This window comes from Mauremys reevesii, linkage group 9 (genome assembly GCF_016161935.1).
Source record: "Mauremys reevesii isolate NIE-2019 linkage group 9, ASM1616193v1, whole genome shotgun sequence".
Taxonomy (NCBI): domain Eukaryota; kingdom Metazoa; phylum Chordata; order Testudines; family Geoemydidae; genus Mauremys; species Mauremys reevesii.
Window position 1 is genome coordinate 21,183,842 of NC_052631.1, and position 22,261 is coordinate 21,206,102.

The 22,261-nt window shown below is 37.6% G+C and overlaps 1 protein-coding gene across 6 annotated transcripts in view; it reads left to right on the plus strand.

The window, feature by feature from the left end:
- Positions 1-22,261, plus strand: part of IFT80 (intraflagellar transport 80) — a 168,043-nt gene that overhangs the window by 71,529 nt on the left and 74,253 nt on the right. For 5 of the 6 annotated variants that reach the window (XM_039489312.1, XM_039489311.1, XM_039489310.1 and 2 more), the window contains exons 6-8: positions 7,339-7,448; positions 9,495-9,584; positions 12,816-12,953. In XM_039489312.1, the coding sequence (XP_039345246.1) occupies positions 7,339-7,448; positions 9,495-9,584; positions 12,816-12,953 (338 nt within the window). The remainder of the gene's footprint in view (positions 1-7,338; positions 7,449-9,494; positions 9,585-12,815; positions 12,954-22,261) is intronic. The other variant, XM_039489314.1, reaches the window with a different exon arrangement.

Here is a 22,261-nt window from a genome sequence, read left to right on the forward strand (position 1 = left end):
AAGGGTGCAGGTGCAGATCAATGGACATTGCTTGCTAGAATTATCTGGTCTTAGATGCATGGAACTCATGCATACCTCCTGTGGAATACAGAGAGGGACCACACATCTTGAAGGACTCCAGTTACAAAGGGTAACTCTCTTTCTTTTTTAAACTGAAATGTTTCATGGTTACTCACTTCCTTAAGGCAAACTTTTTTAAATTAAATTTGAGAAAAACAGTTCATTTGTTTTTGAATAAGATGACAGTCTAAAAGAAAAATATTTTCCCCAATATAAAAATACTGAATTTTTTAGAGTGTTACCCCAAATTTAGTTGCAGTTTGACCACAAAGAGAAGAGTTTATTGAGTGGCCTTGGTATTAAAAATTGATTTTATTTCTTCTCCCGCAGTTCCTCCAATGTATTATTGATCATAAAATATTGATCTTTTGTTTTTGTTATTGGAAATATAAATATGCACCATCAGGGCATCCTGGATACATGTATATCAGAAATAAAATTTACAAATAAACCAGTGACACAGATTATGGACTTTTCTACTCTTCACTCTATTAACAAGAATGAACAGATGCTGACCCCCCCAAAGCTTTCTTGTAACTTCCCTCACCTTCTCCTTTCTCAAAGTCAGGGAAAACAGGTGAGCCTTTCCCAGAAACTCAAAAAACTCAAACTCTGTCGGACCAAGTTCTGGGTATTAGTGAGTTACAGCCATAAAATAATTATGTTGTTTAAAGTGAGGTTAGGCTAGTTTTAATCCCAACTACACTGTAATTTATGGTTATTTTCTTGGGGAAAAATAGTAAAATATTTTTACCAGTTTCTCCCTTTCCCCCTAGGCTCACTTATTTTCTGACTTCAGCCCATGACGTAAAAAAATGTATCATTTTTGCCACAGGGTGGGAGATAACAGTTCTGGAGTGGCTGATCTGTGATAGCTACTATCCCCTTCTCTGAATCCTCAGTGGCTGGCAAGGAGGAGGAGCCAATCGGTGTGGGAACAAAAGGGCCTAGGAACTGCCCTCAAAGGCAGAAGCGCTATTCTTTGTTTGGATGGAGGTGGGGGAGATGAGAGAGACTGCTGGAGTTGGAGATTAGCTCCTAAATGTGAATTCAGCTTGAATGTGAAGCTGGACCACTTAGATGAGAAAAAAATTAAAATATATTTTGTATTTTTTTCCTCAAGGAAATACCAAAATTATTATATTATTGCCTAGGAGTTTCATACATTTTTAAAGTGTAGTTGGAGAGCAGAACCCCATAAGGTCTGATTACAGATAGCTTTGTGTTACACATCAGTCTCTTTCAGTGTTTCAGAGAAGAGAATGCAAATAACCAACTCTTGTTACCTATATCCTTTTTCACTTTTGATGTTCTTCATCCCTGTTCTAACATAGGAATTTCTCCCACCCCTCCTGGAATTGGCATGTTTCCACAGATTAAACACACTCTAGAAAGGAGGTGTATACAAACATGGTGTAACTTAATGACAGAGCCATGTATTGCCATTATTTTCATGCAAGTTATCACACATAAAAAGAAGACAAAAGTTTAATACATAACAACAGTAATGAAATGTTTTAACATATGTTCTAGTACATTCTTTTACATATACAGATTGGCTGATTTTCACTGTTAAACTCTTAAAGGTCCTGATTCAGCAAAGTATTTAACCACATGCGTAGGTTAACCCAAGGAGGCAGGCTTAGTGAAGTCAGGCTACTCACATGCTGAAGTACTTTACTGAATTGGGTCCATACAGGCAGACCTACTTTTGAGCTTGGCTTGGTAAACTAAGCTTTGAACTCTGATACAGCCTTCCAGATATTTTTAAGCTTACTTTAAAGCAATATAGTTTAGAAGTGCTAGTGTGACAAGCTGCAAAATATTTATTTTTATATCTATTTCTTAAAATATTTCCCTTTCTAATGACTATAAAATGTTGCTGATTTTGTATTTGGAATGTCTTGCATTTGTAGTCTATTTCAGTTAAGACACCCAACTAAGTTTTGTTTTTCAGACTTTGTACATTGAGATCATGTGACCTTTTGACATTTTTTAAGAAACCACATGCACCTGGGTTTGGGTTAAATGTCAGACCCTTATCTCTCTCTAAAACAAATTATCTAAATCCTTTCAACCTGTCGAAGGCATTTTTAACCACAGGAGTGGAGGCAAAAAAATGTATTTCTGTTGTTTTAAGGAAGTTCATAGCTCAAATATAATGTTTTTTTCACATTTACAGTGCAAAAAGTAAGATAAGCCTCCAATCCTTTTAACATCTATTTTTATAAATTATTTTGCAATATATGCCGTTACCTATTTCTCAATTGATATCATGCAAAAATGCCAGATGTCACTTTTTCAAGTCATTGTTTGTACATTTTCAAGTCAAATAACTTTCAGTGTTGTAAAACTTGCAAAGGCAAGAGCCAAATTCTGCTCTGAGGTATACTCCATGTCCAATTTCCATTGACTTTGCTGAGAGTTGCATATACGTCTGAGGGTAGAATTGGGCGCCAGTGAATGACTATCTTACCTTTCTTTTACTTCTGCTTTCAGTTTATGTTTGATCTAGGGCAAGATACTGCAAGGCATGGCATCTCTTCAGCATCCACTTTACAGGATCAGGCCCCAATAGATTATTCTAAATTGACTGAAAGCTTACTCTGTTCCCACAGACTTGATTGGGAATTTGTTAGGATCTTATACTAGTTAAAACATTAAGTAATTATATTATGTTCATTGTGTTAAATATTCTTTAAGTTTATCATAAGAACAGCCATAATGGTTTGGACCAGTGGTCCACCTAGTCCAGTATCCTGACTCCAAAAATGGCCGGTACTAGAGCTTAAGGGAGAGTTGGAGTTGGAGTGATCCAATCCCTGTCTCCCCCTCCTGGCTTCTGACAGTCAGAGGTTTAGGGTTGCCCTGAGTATGGGGTTATATTCCTGACCATCTTGGCTAATAGCCATTGATGGCCCTATCTTCCTTAAGCTTATTTAGTTCTTTTTTGAGCCCAATTATATATTTGTCCATCACAACATCCCATGGAAGTGAGTTCCATAGGTTAATTGTGTGTTGTGTGGAAAAGGTACTTATTGTTTGTTTTAAACCCTACTGCCTATTAATTTCATCCAGTGACCCCTGGTTTTTGTATTATGAGAAAGGGTAAATAATGCTTCCCCCCGCCAATATTCATGATTTTATAAACCTCTCATGATATCTCTCCCCCACCCCTGGTGTCGTCTCTTTTCTAAGTGACAGCCAAAATCTTTTTAGTCTCTCCTTTTGTGGAAGCTGTTCGATACCCTTGATCATCTTTGTTGCTTTTCTCTGAATCTTTGGCAGTTTCACTATGCACTTTTTGAGATGGGGCAACGAGAACTGGACACAGTATTGAAAATGCGGGTGCACCATGGATTTATATAGTGGCACTATGATATTTTCTGTCTTATTTTCTGTCCCTTTCCTAATAGTTCCTAATATTCCATTTGCCTTTTTGATTGCTGCTGCACACTGGTGACGCCAATATCTTTTTTTGTTTTTTTAGTAGAAACCCATTATATATGTGTAGTTGGGATTATATTTTCCAGTGTGCATTACTTTGCACTTATCAATGTTGAATTTCATCTGGCAATTTCATCTGCCCAGTAACCTAATTTTGTGAGACCCCTGTAACTCTGTACTCAGCTTTGGACTTAACTATCTTGAATAAATTTGTATCATCTGCTATCATCTTTGTGTCATCTTCTGTCATCTTATTAAAAGGTGGTAGAATTATCATTGCTTAAATGTTTTACCCATTTCATTCACTTGTTATTGCCCTTGATCACTGTACTCTCCTCCCAAACACTCAGAAACAAAACAGAACAAAAAAAAAAAACCCTCTTATGAAGGAAGTTGCATTATTTAACTTCATGTTTCTGACCCAGAATCTGAGAGATTCACTTTTACCTCAGGATTGTACCTGAATTTCAATTTACAGCTAAGTATCAAACAGATAAAATGAGGTAAAATTTGAGCAGATTGAGACATGTTTAAAATGTGAGTCAATTCTTATGGTGGAAAGATAGAACATTCTTGTTATTTTTGGCAGAGTTAGTAGTGATACCTATAGTTAGCGCTGCTCGACTCTGTCAATTGCTCATGATTTTTAGCCGTTTTCTTGCATGTCATCCATTCTAGCATCTGTGCTCCTACAGTGTTCCATTCACATTCTTGCCTTCCACTGAAATCACAGTGCAACAGATTGATGTACCTGATACATTTTGCCTGACATTTCTTGCAATGTAAAATGAAGTTGTACTCTGGGGTAAATCTTTATTGCAGTTATCCTGGGCTATCTTAGCACGGGTTGAGCATCTCAACTGCAAAGCCTACCCCTCCAGACCCGTGTTACTTCATCTACAGTGGTAGTGTAATAGCCCATGTGCTGTGATGGATTACTGGTGGTTATCCTATGATTCTTAGCAATGCACTAAATGGGGCTGCTCTATTATTTTTGTGGCGAGCTGCACATACTCTCTCTCTCTCTCCCTCCCCCCCTAGCATGGGACCGCTGTATGTGACAGTGACATGAGAACAATATTTCATGTGAATAACTTGCAAGTGGAGTCACTCATTATTAATGCAGACAGTTCTGAAGGCAGAACAGCTTTTGGTAGCAAGAACTTTTAATGAGAATGTCATTAAGGAATTCAGTCTGCAAACCACAAAGTGATTTGTAGCACACTTGACTAACTTCTTTGCCTCTTCATTTCTTTCCTGTTTGCTAAACATAAAAATGTACATTTTAGGTACATTTTAGGTACATTTCTCCAAGTTATGGGTCTTAATGATGCCACTCCACAGCTTTACTAGAAGACTTGTGTCAGTTCTGGCCAACTGGCAGCACAGGAGAGGGATTTCTTGGACAACATCTCTGTTCAAACACTGAGGAAGGGCAGCAGAAATGGAGCAGGCAAATGCAGGGGTAAAAGCATTTCCTTGTAGAGAAGAAAAAATCTGAAGGCTGCTTGATGCTAAGATATGAAAGAGGACCCCAGATGATATGGGTAAAATTTTCAAAAGCAACTTAACACTCTAACTCACTCAGTGCCTAAGTCATTTTTGCAAATGGGACTTTAGCTCTTAAGTCACTTAAGTGCTTTTGAAAATGTTACCCTATAAGTATGCTAACATCTTTTTTCACTTTCACAGTTTTGCACTATCACCCAGGGTAGAAATGGTGGGAGTGCTAGTATGAATAGGTAACTTATGTTTTAACAAGCATGTTGTCTTGATCTGCTCACATTTTACCTCATTTTGTCTGATGATTTGATACTTAGCTGTAAATTGAAATTCAGGTACAATCCTGATGTAAATGTGAATCTCTCAGATTCTGTGTCAGAAACATGAAGAAGTAGAATAATGGAACTTCCTTCAAATTTTAGGGGGGAAAATCAATAGTGAAATAATGAGTCTGTCAGAAATGGTCTTTTCTGGGTTTCCTGACCCTCTGTTCACTAATGCAGCTTTCAAAGGCAGGTACAGTGTTCTTTTATTTTCACAGTTGGTAAGTCTGATCAGAACAGAGTTGTAGTTCAATGCATTATAGCTGATTGCAGCCTCAATATATGTTTAAACACTAGATAAAGAATAATGCAGCTGCACCAAGATATTAGTAATAATGGAATACAAAGCTTTTCATGACTAGGTCTGTGGTTCAACTCCAGATTGAAATCAATGACAAGATGTCCATTGAAGTCAGTGGGACCAGGGTTTCACTTTAAATGAATTATGTTAATCATTGACCTTGCAAGGACATATGTCTTGATTTTATAATATTTAACAACCTATATGGCACTGCATCAGGGTTATTTTTTTTAAATTAAATGAATTCACCACTGGTGAAAGACACCAGACTCATAAACCTGAAGATTGAAACTTCCACACATTTCCACAGAATATACAGTGTATATAGCTTGGACAGTGGCAGTGTAAGCTCTCCTACCATCACCCCACCAGTGTTCTGGATCTGATCAATATGGACCATACCCATAACAACTTTCTGTAGCTTGTCAATAAATAAGCCAACAAAAACATTTTATAAAACACAGAACCATCAAGATGGGCACATGGATAACCAAAGCAACAACCTAATATGATTGTATCCTGTGCCTCCTTTCCTGCCCTCATTATTGTTCAGTAGTTGTCATCAAGTTAAATTTCAGACTGAACTGTAAACCAAGGGGGGCACTGGGACATTTGTACATAAAGTGGTATGTATACAAATGTGATTAAAAATACACCTCTACCCCGATATAACGCCACCCGATATAACACACATTATATTATATATCATATAAAGCAGCAGCAGGGCGGCTACTGCTCCGGGGGCGGAAAAAAGTCAAATATATAAAATTCATTCATCAAGATTTTTGGCTCCCGAGAACAGCGCTATATCGGGGTAGAGGTGTAATAGTTCAATTTTCATACCCATTTAATCTTTGACCTTTGATAAGGCTGCTTTCAAGGATGCCATTTAGAGCTAAAAGTGACATGGGCACCTATATACTTGTAATTGAAATGAGACCAATAATTCATTCCACATAAGCCAATGTACAACCATCAGATGACAATCTTGCCAGAATTTCACCATCTACGTTTTTATTTCTATATACAGTGGGATTTGTCACTTCCTCAGGGGCCAGACAATTTCTTTAGATATTGATGGCATCACTGCTTCTGTAGTGGTGTGCACTATCGTGGAAGCCACTAAACATGGCCAGAGCTGCAATTAAGTTAGTGTGAAGGACAGAGGATGGTCTCCTCTCACTCCTTTTAGCTGGGGGACAGTTTTCTCTCTCCTGCACCAACCAGGTAGCAGTCATCTATAACCTCTTCCCATGGCAGCAATTAGCCCACTTGATGGGAGCACGGAGATGATAATTCTCTGAAGAGCTGCCGGCTGGAAAGAAAAGATGGAGAGGTGTCATTCTTTTGTAAGGTTCCTGCTTGAATCTTTTAAAGACTTGTAAGAGTCAACCTACTGGATTCATCTTCACTCCTGTAGCCACCCAGTAGAATCACCAATGGAAGCAGGTAGATTTGCCATGTTAGATTGTGCTGTTTAGCACCACAGTTGTTCTTAAATATCAATAAGGTATATAGTAAATATATTGAAATTATTTCTGCTAGCAGTATTAAAACAGCTCTGTTTTATCTCTTCAGTATATAAACATTCCAAATGTTTCTGCAACATTTTGTTTTATTAATCATTTTAAGTGCCTTTAATAATTTCTGCATGTGTTTTTCAAATAATCTTTATAAGATACAATTTTTTCTATCTTTCTACAGGAACACCAGTTTACTCAGTAGCATGGGGCCCCGATTCAGAAAAGGTTCTCTATACATCAGGGAAGCAGCTGATTATTAAACCTCTTCAACCAAATGCTAAAGTTTTACAGGTATCATTAATATAAAATTTACATATCAGGCTTCAGTGATATTTTACAAGTAATATAAAGTTTCATATAAGTCATACAACTAAACCACCACATAATTTGGTATGGGCAGCATTTTAAAACTAAAATTAAATAAAAACTAGAAAGAATAAAGACTAGGGCTCCAATCCTACAAGGAAGTCAATGGGATTACTCACAGTTCCTAAAGTAAAGCTTGCATATAAATCTGCAGTATTGAGGCCTGGAATTATAGATGCGCTGCAAACCAAGACTGAAATGTATTGGTGAAGATGTGTTGTGAAGCTTTCATAGCAAGCCATACCTTGCTTGGGCCATTTATATATGTCCTTTATTTAGTCAAAATTCAAATTTTATTTTAACTGTAATATCATAGGTAGTAGCACTGCCTGTTATTAAGGTTGCTTGCCACTTTCCATTATAAGATTGTTTTGAGTTGCTTATATATTAGCCAAATCTTAACCATTCAGACTACAAAATTTTGGAAAATTTCATTTCTGGCTAAGGAAAATATGTTGTTTTGCACATATTAAAAAATTTGGTAATCTTTTCTTTGAGACTCTTCAGTGCCCACTTGCTTTGGAAAGGAGAATTGAAATTTGGAAGGCGGTAGCCTTTGTGTCAGATATATATGCCTTATGGTCTTTGTGACGATCCATCCAAATATGGCTGAGTTATAAGCATTTGAAAAATAGCACTTTGCACATATTCACTCAAGACCTGCTAGAGCTTCATAGGTAAATTCCCTAAAGATTCTGTCTACGGTGAGCATACCCAGCCTGAGACTGATCAGGACTCTCCCTGCAACTGTGCACAGAGCCAGGGACGAAACTGAAATCAGGGAGGGGAATTTATTGTTCTCCTTCTGGGCCTAGGCAGCGTAGAGGAGGAAACTGCTTGATTCAAATGCAGAAGAGAGAAGATCCAGTCTTGTGGTGGAGCTAATATATAGGTAGAGCCCTGCGCAGATACAAATTTATATCCGTGGAACCTCATGGTTCTCCCAGGAACTGCAGTGGTGAAAGGAGCAGAATGTGGGGCTGCCACTCCCAGGAGCCAGCACCCGATGCTGGCAGCTCCTCTGGCACAGCTGTACTGCTCCCAGCCCTGCCATGCAGCTGTCTGCGTCTCCTGTCTGGGAGCATGCACACCGCACGAACACAAGAGTGCGACCAGGGACAGCTGCCAGTGACCCTGGTGCCCGCCTCATTGGGCAGGGCTGGGGGTGTCCTGGTGCATCAATATATTCAGAGTAAATCACTAGTTTCTTTGCACAACTTTTATGTGAGGAGCATGTTAAAAGCTGTTTCACTAGTAAGATATCAGTAATATGGCCAGTCTTTGGGCTCAAGAATCTATAAGGTATAAATAGTTATGTAGAGTTTACCTCATATATTAACATGTCAGGTTAATATTCTCAATAAAGCTACTTCTTGATAGAAGTAAACAGTAAAAATGAGTGGAAAATGATATTTTAAGGGAAGTGGAGACACAAATAAATGGCTTTTTTGGAGTTTAAATGGAGTTTAAGAAATAGAAATAGATCCATGTTTAAAAAGATGAAAGGACAGATATAAACCGATGTTGAAAAAAATTAGGGAGAGGCCTAAATAGTAACAAGCAGAGGCTTAAAATAAAAAACCCAGAAATTTCAAATAAACAAAAATAGACTTCAATTTTTTTAATAAAAAAGAAGGAAGATGCAGAGGCTTTAAAAATAAATAAATAAAAAATCCTATTGTAGTTTGGAACATTCAAATTGTGGAGACTCGTAGACATAATATAAGTGCATAACCTCATTATTACCCCTGTCCTCACTCCCCCTTATTGTGTGTTTTGTTAAATTAAATTGTAAGTCTCCGCAGGAAGAGACCACATCTGCTGTGTTTGTACAGTGCTAAGCACAACTGGAACCTGATCCTGACTGGGGCCTATACATGTTACCAGAATAAAAAACAATAAATACTAAAATAATAGTAAAAGCAATTGCTAGATTTAAATGTGTACTTAATTTATTTCTTTTCCTGTCAGTGGAAAGCCCATGATGGAGTTATTTTAAAACTTGATTGGAACTCAGTCAATGACCTTATCCTGTCTGCTGGTGAAGACTGTAAATATAAGGTGTGTATTGTTTAACTTTAATTACAGTGGATTAAATTATTTAAATAAATATTTAAAGCAGCAACTGAGTAACAATACTAGGCACTACTGACTTTCTCCAACCTTCCCAAGACCTTTCAAACTCAAATCCAATTAGATAGAAAAATGTCAGTGAAATTTGAAGGTTTTCAGGAAATGGCAGCTACACTGAATGAAAAGATTCCTAGCACATGTTAACATAGTACTATTTCAAATGGGACTACATCAGCGTTTGCTAGGTACCTTTTAGACTGCAACAGTAGGGTTTACATGGAGCAATTAGAGCACAACACTTTAGAGCACTCTACACTTTGCACCCCTCTAGTGTGCATTTCTGTACCAGGCAGACAAGCCCTAGCTGCTGAAGGAATAGTAAGACTAAGATATGAACTGGGAAAAGTAAAGAAATTACAATTAAAGGGGAAACACAGTTTATCCTGTTACCTAAATACAGATGGCATCCTTAGGAAAATTGTATAGATGGCACACTGTTCTTTGTCAGTAATAAAGGGTGCATGTTGTGTTTTCTCCCTTAATTGTGAACTTACTTTAATTAGTTGGTATCTGAATTCTAACAGTCTCTCATTTATGTGCTGTGATTTAAAAAAAAATCTTTTGAATTATATAGTCATTCCGTTTAAATCTTCTCTCAGATCATTGCATACTATGAATAGACTCCCTGTTAATATACTAGTTATAATGGCCCAGATCATCCACGCTGTGGAATAAGGGAACTCACTGAGATCCCTCTTCATCATGCTGTTGGAGGGCAAGGTTTGCCACCTGCAAATAATCTGCCCAGACCTGGCAAATACCTGGGAATGACAGGAGGCCAAGGGCCATCTTTAACAGAAACCCTCTGCCCTTGCTGTTGCTCTGACTCCATAAGCCTTCAAAAGCTACCAACCCTTCACCATTCAGGTTTCCTGCCAGCATAGCTCCAGTAGAGATACTTTCCCAAGAAATACATCCTCCCTGGAATGGTTTGTTCCAGGTCCCTGTGGGAGGAGGAATATGTGGCCTCCAGCTATAATTCCTAAGACGGGGACTGATGTGCATTTTATCCCCATTGCAGTCATGTTCCCAGCCAACTTACACCTTCCCAGCTTCCCCCAAGTTCTCTTCTACCCTCTGCACAGACCTGGGTGTTCTGTAGTGAGTCTACTGCAGGGTCTGGAAACTGGGGAACTGTGAGCTGATGAAGGGTATGGTAGAAGATCCAGGGGAAGAGGAAATCTGCATGTGGATGATCCCTCCATATGGTTCTTGAGAGTATGAATTGGGCCAGTATATTGTAATTACTCTAGTTTTATTTTTTTCATAAACATAATGCACAGCAAAATAAAAATGTACAAAGCTCAAATTTTATATAAAGAAATTAAAGAGACATGGTGGGACCAACTTTTGTTGGTGAAAGTGACAAGCTTTTGAGCTACACAGAACTCTTCTTCAGATCTGAGAAAAGTACTGAGAGTGTCACAGCTAAATGCAAGGTGGAACAAATTGTTTAGCATAAATAGTTAACACATTCTAAGGAACCATTTGTTTGAAATGTCATTTGATAAGAAAAATTGGTGGAAAATGTAAGAAACGTTAAAGTTTAAATTTCATCTGCTATATTTAGGAGGGAAAATAGAAGTAAAGTTATAAAGAAGTGACTGTCATTGTACTGAAGTGAGAGTTAACAATATTCTTTGAAGATTTTACTGATCGGTATGAAATGAGAACGGAGAAGAAGAAAGAATAAGATGCATTAAGAAGACAGTGAATTGTAAAGAAAAAGAAGGGCGAAAGGAGAACTAAAACATTTGGCTAAAATATGTTAGCCAACCCCATATAACCTCGCCTACTTTTCCTGCCCTACACAAACTATTAGAGCTCAGCCTGAGCAAAGAGAAACTTAAAAAAGAAAAATAATAAAAGGACTTTTGTAGCAATTGCTCTCATTTCAAAAACACATTTTTTCATGTCAGTCTAAGATCATTTAACTAGATAATACGTTTTAATAAAAACTTAATTTGTCCTTTGATTATTTAATAGAAAAAACTCATCAATATGACAACTTTTATAAACTTATAAGTTACTAATGCATAAAGTGTTCTTGCTGGCATTCTACTGGCAGTGTCATTGGAGGATTTCCAAATTACACTGAGAACCTGATTATCAACTTTTTTATGAAGAAAAATAATAATACTGTAGTTTTAATAGTTTTAAGATTCAGCAGTAAGAGTCTTACACTTACTTCACACCTCACATTAACAGCTTGGGAAATGAGATGAAGGATATGTGAGAGGTATATATTTCCATTTCAAAAGATATCACTCATTTTAGTCCCAAAGTTACCTATGTTCCACACAAATTTGGCATCCCCTTGCTTGTATTGGTGAAAAATGTTTACAACAAAAATAAAGAATCATGAAACTGAGGTAACAGTTATTTTGCATTACAGAAGTGAATCCCACAGCATTTCTGCATAAATAATTTCTTCAATGCCTTTGGGCCTCAGTAGGTTGTGAGACATGTGAGAATATACAGCCATAAAGATTCTGTTCACTGTCCCCTGGCTTGATTGCTGACTGGCTGTTGATAGTTGATGTGCATGTGATTTTATATTTGATATTACTATAGAAATAGAATGATCAAAAGTATTTAGGAAACATACAGGTCTAGGAAAAAACATACAGTAATTCACCAAGAAACACTAGTTAATAGTGCACAATACAGACATCAATATAATATTTCCCATATTTTAGCAAAACAATTCCAACTTCAGGTAAAAATTATTTTTGTGGAGAGCTGGTTTTCCAAGTAGATGGAGGAGAATGCATTAGAATAACTTAGAAATAAGAATTTGATTTTACAGAGCATTTGTTGCTATAAAATCTTGAGAGGATACACAAAAGAAGGGCCCAAACTTGACTTCATTGGGAGATTTGGGCATGCAAAGCATGCAGGATTGGGCCCAGCTGTTATATTGTGCATATACTATAAAAACACACACACACACACACAAATCCAACTGTTAAATGCATTAGATATCTTTTTAATGTCACAATTTGTTTAAAAAATAAACATATTTCTACAACTTAAAAATATTTTCAGCTGAGGAAATGATGCCTCTAAAATAAGAAGTCCAAAATAAGAAGAATGATGCCTCTAAAATAAAATATGTCCAAAATAAATTCAGACTATAATTTATTTTTTCTTTCTGAGGTGTGGGATAGTTATGGTCGTCTACTGTACAGCTCTCAGCCTCATGATTATCCTATAACATCTGTTGCCTGGGCTCCGGATGGAGAATTATTTGCTGTGGGATCTTTTCATACTTTGCGCCTATGTGATAAAACTGGGGTAAGTAACAGCTCTGACAAAGAAGAGATGTAATGTTGTGCAAATTTATTAAAAATATAGTAAATATTCCAGAGAACACACGTATAAACATATTTTCATCTGTAGAGAATAGTCCTGGCCTTTTTAGTATCTTTCCCCTGGGTGCTTCTGGCTGAGTGATTGTCTCCTTAGTCTGTTTGATGCATTTGTCTCTGTATTTAATGGTGCCTTATGAACACTTCACAGTTTTGTGCAGGGTCAATTAGTTCTATTGTATTTTGCCCTTCTTTCTTCACACGTTTGGTTGTTACGTCTTCATTATTTTATGCTTCACAATTATATTTTGCAGATTCTTTACCAGATCAGTGTATAATTCTTATTATTTATCCTTTAAAGATACCATCTACACAGGAGTTTCACTCTGGCTTCTCATTCTTCCATAGGTAGACCGAAGGGTTTGCCTCAAAGAATTAGTGGTTGTAGAAGTAGCCAGCATGTGGAAGTTCTCCCTCATCTCAGCCCCTTGTGCATCCATCAGCTACTGCTGCCTCACCTTCTAGAATCTTCTAACCATTATCTCAACTATGCTCAAAGACTGAAGTCTCTGAAGGAGCTGTCCCCAACTTTCATCAGACAATTGTAGTCTGTTCTTTTGACTTTCAGCTTTTCTCTTTGGGTATTTTGCTCTTGTTGTTGACCTAGTTTTTTGGTTAGTCTCCTATTAAAACATAATTCAGTTTCATGTAGCTTCTTTGGTATTTTAGACTAGGTAACATCAGAGCACCGACTGACAAGATTGTATCTGTGGATCTGCAGCATTTTGTTCAAAGTTCTTGCCAACTCATCGCATTGCATCAGACCTCAATGAGTTGGGATTCTTGGCTTACTCCCTATCTCTCTTTTCTTGGTGGCGTTTTATCACTTCACTGAGTTTGACACTTCAAAACTTGTAGTATTTTAGGGCATTTTCATCAGAACACATTTTGATTTTCTTCACACTGCACTCTACAGTTGCTTTGGCACACTCTTCCAACACATGAGCACATTCTGCTAGTGCTTTGAGATAGTTTTTGGCACATTGATTTGGAAGTTTGAAGTGCCAAGTAAGTGTCTAAAGAAATTTGTTCACACATTTCTTTGTTTCAGCAAGCCAACCTCTCCTTTAATCCTAAAGGAGGTAAGAACCTTCAAGAAATGTCAATTAGACCAAAGGATGTCAATCATGAATGCGCTTGACTTCTGCATCCTCTGCCTTGGAGTTGAGTAAGACGTGTATAAATGTAAGGTGTGCCTTGAAATGTTACCTAGAGCCATCAAGTTTCCTGAGGAACACACACAATCCTTCTTGTAGGTACCCTTGAGAGACTCCCATATGTCCATTCTGCAGTTAGCTCCAGAGGCTTGCTCCTTCAGGCAGAGCATTCTGAGTCTTTGTTGGCCCCACTCCTGTGAACACAGACACAGCTTTCCCATATGGCCAACAGTTCCACTTCATCAGTTATCTTGAAGTGAATTGAACTATCTGTGTTGAAGTTCACCAATTTGCTCTGAGTATATTGATGCATCAGGACGCTAGTACTAAAATTCAACTGTTTTGAGGAGGCATTTCCTCTACAAAAGTACTGAGCATAGGTGGCACAAAGAGAGAGACATTGACTCTTTGACATATCTCTGCTATAGTCCTTGATGCCAAGCAAATCCAAAACAATCACCATATCCCCCTATCTGTTCTGGTGCTGCATTTTTAGAATCTGGATGGAAGCAGTATGTGTTTAGAATTTGGATGGAAGCAGTTTGTGATGACTAAACTAGGCTGATCCTCCAGGTTTGAAGCTGAGGTTATTTGTCTTTTCTTGCTGCTTGTTTCTATGTTTTATCATTCTTGTTTTTAGAAATCCCTTGAGATACTTACTCTTCATGAACAAGAATCTGGTGGTGATTATCTTTAAAGAAAGGAAATTTGCTCACTTGTAATTCTGCCTCTTTGAAGATATTAGACAGTATTATTTTTCTCTCTCACATACACCCTCCTGCCTCCCCTCAGATTCTGGTGTATTTTCTTTAGGAAGTTTTTTTGGTTTTTGATTTGTTTTGTTTCGTTAAATGGTGGGTGTTTTGTTGGAGTTTTGATGGTACAATTTTTTTGAATGGTTTATTTTGGTGAGCTCTTCTTTCTCATGCAATTTAGAAACTCACTGGAAGGTTTTGGAGTGTGTGTGGGGTTGGTCCACATGTGGAGGTAGGATAGCGTGCAGGCCACAATTACCACTGCACTAGGGTTAAAAAATATATTGAGCTCAGGAAGTTCTGCCCTGTTTGTTGTTGGGAGCAAGACCCAAGAGTGCAACTCCTCTAAGATGATTCTTCCAAGAAGCTGAATTCCAGGTAAGAAATATTCTCTCTTCTCTAAGAATATTGTTAGCATTTTCAGATCTGATGGGGACTGCATATTGGCCACAAAGAATCCAAAGTAGACTACGGTTTCAGTAATTTTAAAAAATGTATGTTTGCAAATTATGTTGTTTAATGGTATTCCCAATATAACTTGTTCTTTTTAAGAAAAGTAGATCCTGGTATACAACTTCCCTGCTTACCTATAGGCCTTTCCTTTGTCAAAAAATATTTTAGTTGTATTGGAATAAAATATTTCTTAGGAGTAGGTACAGCACATAAGATTGTACAATTTTTAACAAGTTTCTTAATATTATTACTTATATACAGTAGCCTGAACACAACTTGTTCTTTTCTATTTCCAATTTTGAACAGAACGTTTATTTTATCTATCATTAGAACAAGCAATTGAAAGGCATGCTGTACAAGCACAAATATGGGATTAAGAACGCTAAGGGCTAGGCATGTTGGATCAGGCAATGAATAGGACAGGCGGCCTTTTTCTTATTCTAAAAATGTATTATATTCTAACACATATAGAAAGCAACACTGCTAAGAAGTTCTGATGTCTTATATTCTTGAACTATTTTGAGCCTCACACCATGATAGTCTGGAGGATGAATAAGTTATGTAGAGGATTTCTTCAGAACTCAGTAGGGTTGAATGTGCACCTTAGCAACTGCAAAGACTTCATGGCCAAATTTTTGTTTGTTGGTTTGGTTTAGTTTTGAAAAAATGTATCAGTTTATATCATTTCCTTCCTCAGAAAATACTATGCTTTATTGTTTATAATAATCTTTAAGAACGGTCACTGTGACATGATACAATATTCTACAAACCTAGCTCTAGAAACAGACTGGTCTATCGCTGTTTAAAACATTGTATCACTTAATATCAGTACCAATTTGAGAAGAAGGGTCAGTTAGATGAGTTAAGAAGGTGAATTCCCTTAACAAACACAGACTGGCTTTGCTAGTGGGAGACATGTCCTTGACCTGACCAGAAGCTTTCTTAATAGTTGGTGCTAAATCAAAAATAATGTCTAGCATTAAAAATTAAACTTGCTGATTAATAAATATTTATATAAATCAAACAGCAGAGATCTGTATCTGTTAAATTCTTCTCAGTTTCCACCAGTGATTTTGTGTTAGTATTTTACTTTATGGTATTTGTTATATAAATGCTCTTTGAATTTAAAATACAAAAATACTATACAGATTGAAAAATGTGTATGCATACAGGCTCAAATATCAAACCTTGTCCCTCCCAAACTTGCTGGGCTATTTGAAAGTAGACATAATGTACCATGTTTTCAGTGAATGGCCTCTGCTTTTACCTTGTAAATATCAGATATAAATAAACCTAATTAAGATCTATCCACACACTATAATCTTAATATATACAAAAAATGGTTAAAGCTGGGCAGGAAGTTTGATCCACTGATAAGTGACTTGTTCCTTTGAATATACAGGAACTAATAGATTCTGTGAGGAATATGAATAAGGTGCTAAGATTTAAATTCTCAGGTCAAATGAGTTAGTTACATCTTATTTTTTATTTTAAGCTAGGGCCTTGTCTACACTTACAAGTTTTGCTGTTTTAACTTTCATCATAATTGAAGCAAACAAACTCCCCTAGTGTAGACATAGTTATACAGTAAAAGTGCTTAGGTGTTGTCTACACTAGAAAGAGTTCTTGTACTGGTATAGTTCATACCAGTTCCCTGAACAAAATAAATTATACTATCAAAAGCTCTCTTTTGCTGGTATATCTGCATCTAAATTAAGGCTTTTGGTTAGATTCCCCCACAGACCCCACCCCAATCTTAACAGTCATAGCTATGCAAACAAAACTTTTAAGTGTAGACCAGGCCTTATACTAGTATAATTTATTCAAGTTCAGTGAAGAGAAATAGAAAGTGCCATATACTAGTAAAACCGTGGCTACTCTAGGGCTTTAACTGGTATAAATACATCAGTAAAAAAATCACATTCCTTATCGATGCAGTTTACTGGTAAAACTTTTTAAGTACAGACCAGGCCTAGGGGCTTGTCTACCTATGAAAATAAATCAGGAATAAGATAGAGTGTAAATTGTAAATAGGTTAACTATTGGTGATTAACTCCGTGAGTGTACACTTTTTCTGGAATAAGAGTATCATATTGTGAATTAGTTTAATCCACTGTGATTAAGTTAATTTGGTATAAGGGCATACTTATACCAGAATAAGAACCTCCACTCATGGAGTTAATCAGGAATACTTATTCCAGAATAACCCCCTGTGTAGACAAGCCCTAAAGCCCAGATCATCGAAGGTATTTAGGCATCTAACTCCTATTGATTTCAATGGAAGTTAGGAGCCAAAATACTTTTGAGGATCTGGGCCTAAGTGTCTGCTTCTGTAAGCTGAGGGGAATCCTAGGGTATAATATGGCCAACTAACATGACTTCAGATATCTGTGACTTCACAAATGTTGAGAGGGCTTTCTAGTCATGTTAAGCTAATTCCATTGAGCTAATTTAATTGAGAAAACATGACTTTTTTGCTCTTTGAGACAAGGCAAAATATGTTAGTCTGCATTTTAATAAGGCTTTTCAGTTGGGTTAAGATAACTTGCTTGAGCAGGCACAATTGAAAAATATACCTCTTTCACCTGGCAAGAATTAGGAAGAGATTCCAACAGAATAATAGTAAAAAGCAGGGGTTCAAAATTAAAAAAAGAGAGAGAGAAAAAGAGAGAAATTGTGAATAAAAAATAGAAATAGGTTGAGATTTTATTTATAAAAAATGAAAGAAGAAAGGAAAATGCAAAGGCTTTAAAATTAAATAAACAAAAAAAATTCCTATTATAGGGAATTCCTGTTATATCCTTTGTTTCAGGAGAAGAGCTTGTTTTCTTACTGGTGGCTAGTACTGATCTTTAATATCCATCTCTTTAAAAAAATCAGGTCTGTCAGATTTTAATTTTACCACACTATTAAAAATGACTTTCTAGCCAATTAATTAAAAAGAAGGGAAGAAAGTCTTACCCCACTCTGTTTCCTGTGTGCCAGTTTTAAAGGGGCCAGAGCAGCATAAATGGGTGCTACATTCCCCAGATATAGCTGGGGAGAATTCCCCTGGTGTAGGAACTGGGGACAGCCAGAGCAGCCTTGTCTTCACTAGGAAAAAAGGTGCTTTTTACCATGTTAGCTAATATGTGGTAATTAACATGTTTTAAAAATCCTAGTATGGAAACTCACGTTAGCTGGTCAAGGCAAACCCCAGGCTCTCCCTAGTCATTCCCTCAACCTGCTAATATATGTGAAAACTACACACTGCGTCATCCCCCATTAGGATTTTAACTAAGATATAGTGGAAAAAACACCACTTTTTTTCCAAGTGTGGATGCACCCAGACTTTCTTCCAAGGACTGTTTCATAAATCCTGGTGTAAGGTGTAGAGCTGGGGATGCAAGGGATTGGTGCCACAGCACTTAGCTGTAGCCAAAGATTCTGGGCAGTATGGGACAGGTTACACCTATGGTACACCAGAGATCACTCCAGTCCTTGTATCACTCCAGAAACGTGAAGACACAACAGTGTTTTAAAGACAGCTTAATTCCCCCTCCCTCATAGGCTATAAATTCTGTGTAGAGCCTCTTAAATTAGAGGCGCAGCACAGAATCTCATCCCAGGGTTTGATTTTGTTTTTTCTAGCACCACATTAATCTAGTGTTTTATTTTTCTTCTGTAATTTCCTGGTCAATAATGCAACGAGAAAGACTCAGATGACAATGTCAGACATAAAGGGGCCAAACTTCTGGCAGAATCATAAATTTGGAGCCTCTACATCATAATCATCTCAGATAAACAAATGTGCTCTGAGAGTACAGCTCCCCTCTTCAGCCAGATTGTAACAGATAGCGTCACGTAATCTTAGTGCACTATGAGTGAAATCCTGCCCTATTGAAATTAACAGGGATTTTTCCATTGACTTCAATAGGGCCAGGATTTCACCCTATGATTTTGGGTATCATTAACATGAGTAAGAGAATAGTTAATTCTTGCCTGTAATGACTGCACATTTGTCATTTGTACACATAAGCTTTGCTGTTTATTTTTTTAAACAAGCCAATAAAACCACCATATATATGCAAGGGATTGGACATATATAGAGATATATATTAGCTTTTAAGAAAAAACTTTTAGAAAAGTTACCAACAGACAAAACACAATATTTTGATACTTTGTTGAATACTAACAAAAACTTTTAGTTACTCTGATAAATATTCCTTGAACATTTATAGTTTTTATTCAAGTATTCTTGTGACGTTGCACTCTATATGATTTTATGAAAGTATGCTTATGTGTGTAAATATAATATAACTAAAATATTCTCCGTGCAAAAGGTCATTACAAAGCTTATAATCTACTGAGTGTGGTCATCCTATTTGTATAAATGTATCATTCTGAAACTAGAAATATGAAATATAACTCTGAGGGCCTATTGTAATTATGCAAAGTGTGGGCCATCAATGGTGGTTTGGAATCTTGATGGCGCCCATCAACCAGGACAATTGACGGTGGATGGCTCTGTTTGCAAGTAGACGTTCCTGTGAGTAAGGCTGGGAGGAATGAAGGCTTGGGGTCTTACAATTACGTGATCATGTCACCTGAACTGGAATCCATCTTTAACCTGATGTTTTTCCTTTGAGAAGGAGGGGTGGGAATCCAGAGGGACAAAGGATTCCTGCCTTATGCAAAAGATATATGTGTGTGTGGAACAGAACGAAGGGGGCGGCCATCATGAGAAATCCCCTAGCCTAGTACACCTGAGCTAGAACAAGGGCTGGACCAGGGAAAGGATTGTATCCAGGCTAGGAAGGCGTCCAGTCTGTGAAAGAAACTTATTGAAATATCTCTGAGGGTGAGATTTTATCTGTATTCAGTTTTATTACTGTACTAGGCTTAGACTTGCATGGTTTATTTTATTTTGCTTGGTAATTGACTTTGTTCTGTCTGTTACTACTTGAAACCACTTAAATCCTACTTTCTGTATTTAATAAAATCACTTTTAACTTAATTAACTCAGAGTATGTATTAATACCTGGGTGGGGCAGGCAAACAGCTGTGCATATCTCTCTATCAGTGTTATAGAGAGCAAACAATTTATGAGTTTACCCTGTATAAGCTTTATACCGGGTAAAACAGATTTATTTGGGGTTTGGACCCCATTGGGAGTTGGGCACCTGAGTGTTAAAGACGGGAACACTTCTTAAGTTGCTTTCAGTTAAGTCTGCAGCTTTGGGGCATGTGGTTCAGACCCGGTCTATGTTGGAGAAGACTGGCACGTCTGGCTCAACAAGACAGAGTGCTGGAGTCCCAAGCTGGCAGGGAAAGCAGGGGCAGAAGTAGTCTTGGCACATTAGTTGGCAGTTCCCAAGGGGGGGTTCTGTGATCCAACCCATCACAATTCTAAGCACTTTACAGATAATAATGAATTATGCTTCACAATACCAGGGAAGTACCATTATTTTTGTTTTATAGATCGGGAAACTGAGGCACCCTATTTCATGGTAGTGGATGTCTTCTCCAAGGCACCTAGTTGTATGTAGTAGTGCTAGAAAAGAATCCAGATTTTCTGAATCTGTCATGTGCTTTACTTACTAGGTAATGCTTCCTCCCACTGAACCATTGATCAATTCACGTGTCCTTCACTCACTTTGGCAATACTTCACTGTTTAGAGACCAAAGTAATAAGTGCCTTACAAATACATTAGGGAGTTTGACCTTTGAATCACATCTACCTTCAGATATGCTTTTGATATAATTATATTTAAAATGACCTTTTTGAGGCCTCAATGTTTTTCTTTAAAATATGGGTAGCTTGGAATTACAAATACATTCCATAAAGAAAAGCTGTTAAGAAAATGTTAATGCTGCACAGTTAAGTACTCTAAAGGCAGGAAATGACAAAGTTTGGTTGCATTTGCATTAACTTTCTCACCGTGCATATGCATTATGTTATGATTGTGTACTATTTCTCAAATATCATACTGTAATGTTGCACAGTATCATATAATGGCAATGTTAGTAGCTCACAGAAGAGAAGGCCAGGATCATTGCATTGTCTACACATATTGAACAGCTGTAATAAGGGACGCCCCTTATGCTTCTGTGTGCATGCAATATGTCTTCTCCCATTTCACAGCATCACTCATATGTATAAGAGCATTACTGAGTCCATAGTTTTTAAGATGACAGAGAAAAATACGGCATGTGATATACAAAGATGATGTAGGTACAAACAGAATACACGTTTATCTAAAAAGGTGTTTGGATATAGTGACTGTGTTTGGTAGAGGCATTCATAAGGAGATCTGTCACAACAGAGCAATATTCTCAGTGTCACCAGGCCTAACTTTTAAGCATCTAAAAAATCACTGGGATTCACAAAGCCTGAGTTAAGTACCGAGGCTCCCAATACAGTGAATGAGGAGACATAGGTGGCTCAGAATGGGATGCACAAAAGCCAGCATGCTAGGAGGCACCTTGCCTAAGATAGCTGATGGGAGGTACCTAGCTGAGGGGAGTATGTTAAGCCCCGCCCCTCTCTCAGAGATGGGTGCCCGAGTCTGGGCTGCAGGGGGCACCTCCTGCTTGGGATTTTCAACTGCAAACCCTTAGTATTATGTGCCTGGTGGAGGAGGACCTCCCTCATAACTTTTAGCTCAGTGGTTAGGGTACTTACCTGGGATGTGGGAGACTCCTGGTTCAAGTTCCCCCTCTACCTGAGAGAGAGAAGTGAGTTGAGCTGGGATCTGCCACCTCTCAGGAGAGTGCCCTAACCAGGAGCGGCAGAAGGTCCCTAAAAGTGAGGGGACCACTGGGGCCTGAACCATGGCACTGCCCCTTCCCCCCAAGGCAGCGCTCTCATGCAGCCCCTTCTCCCTGAG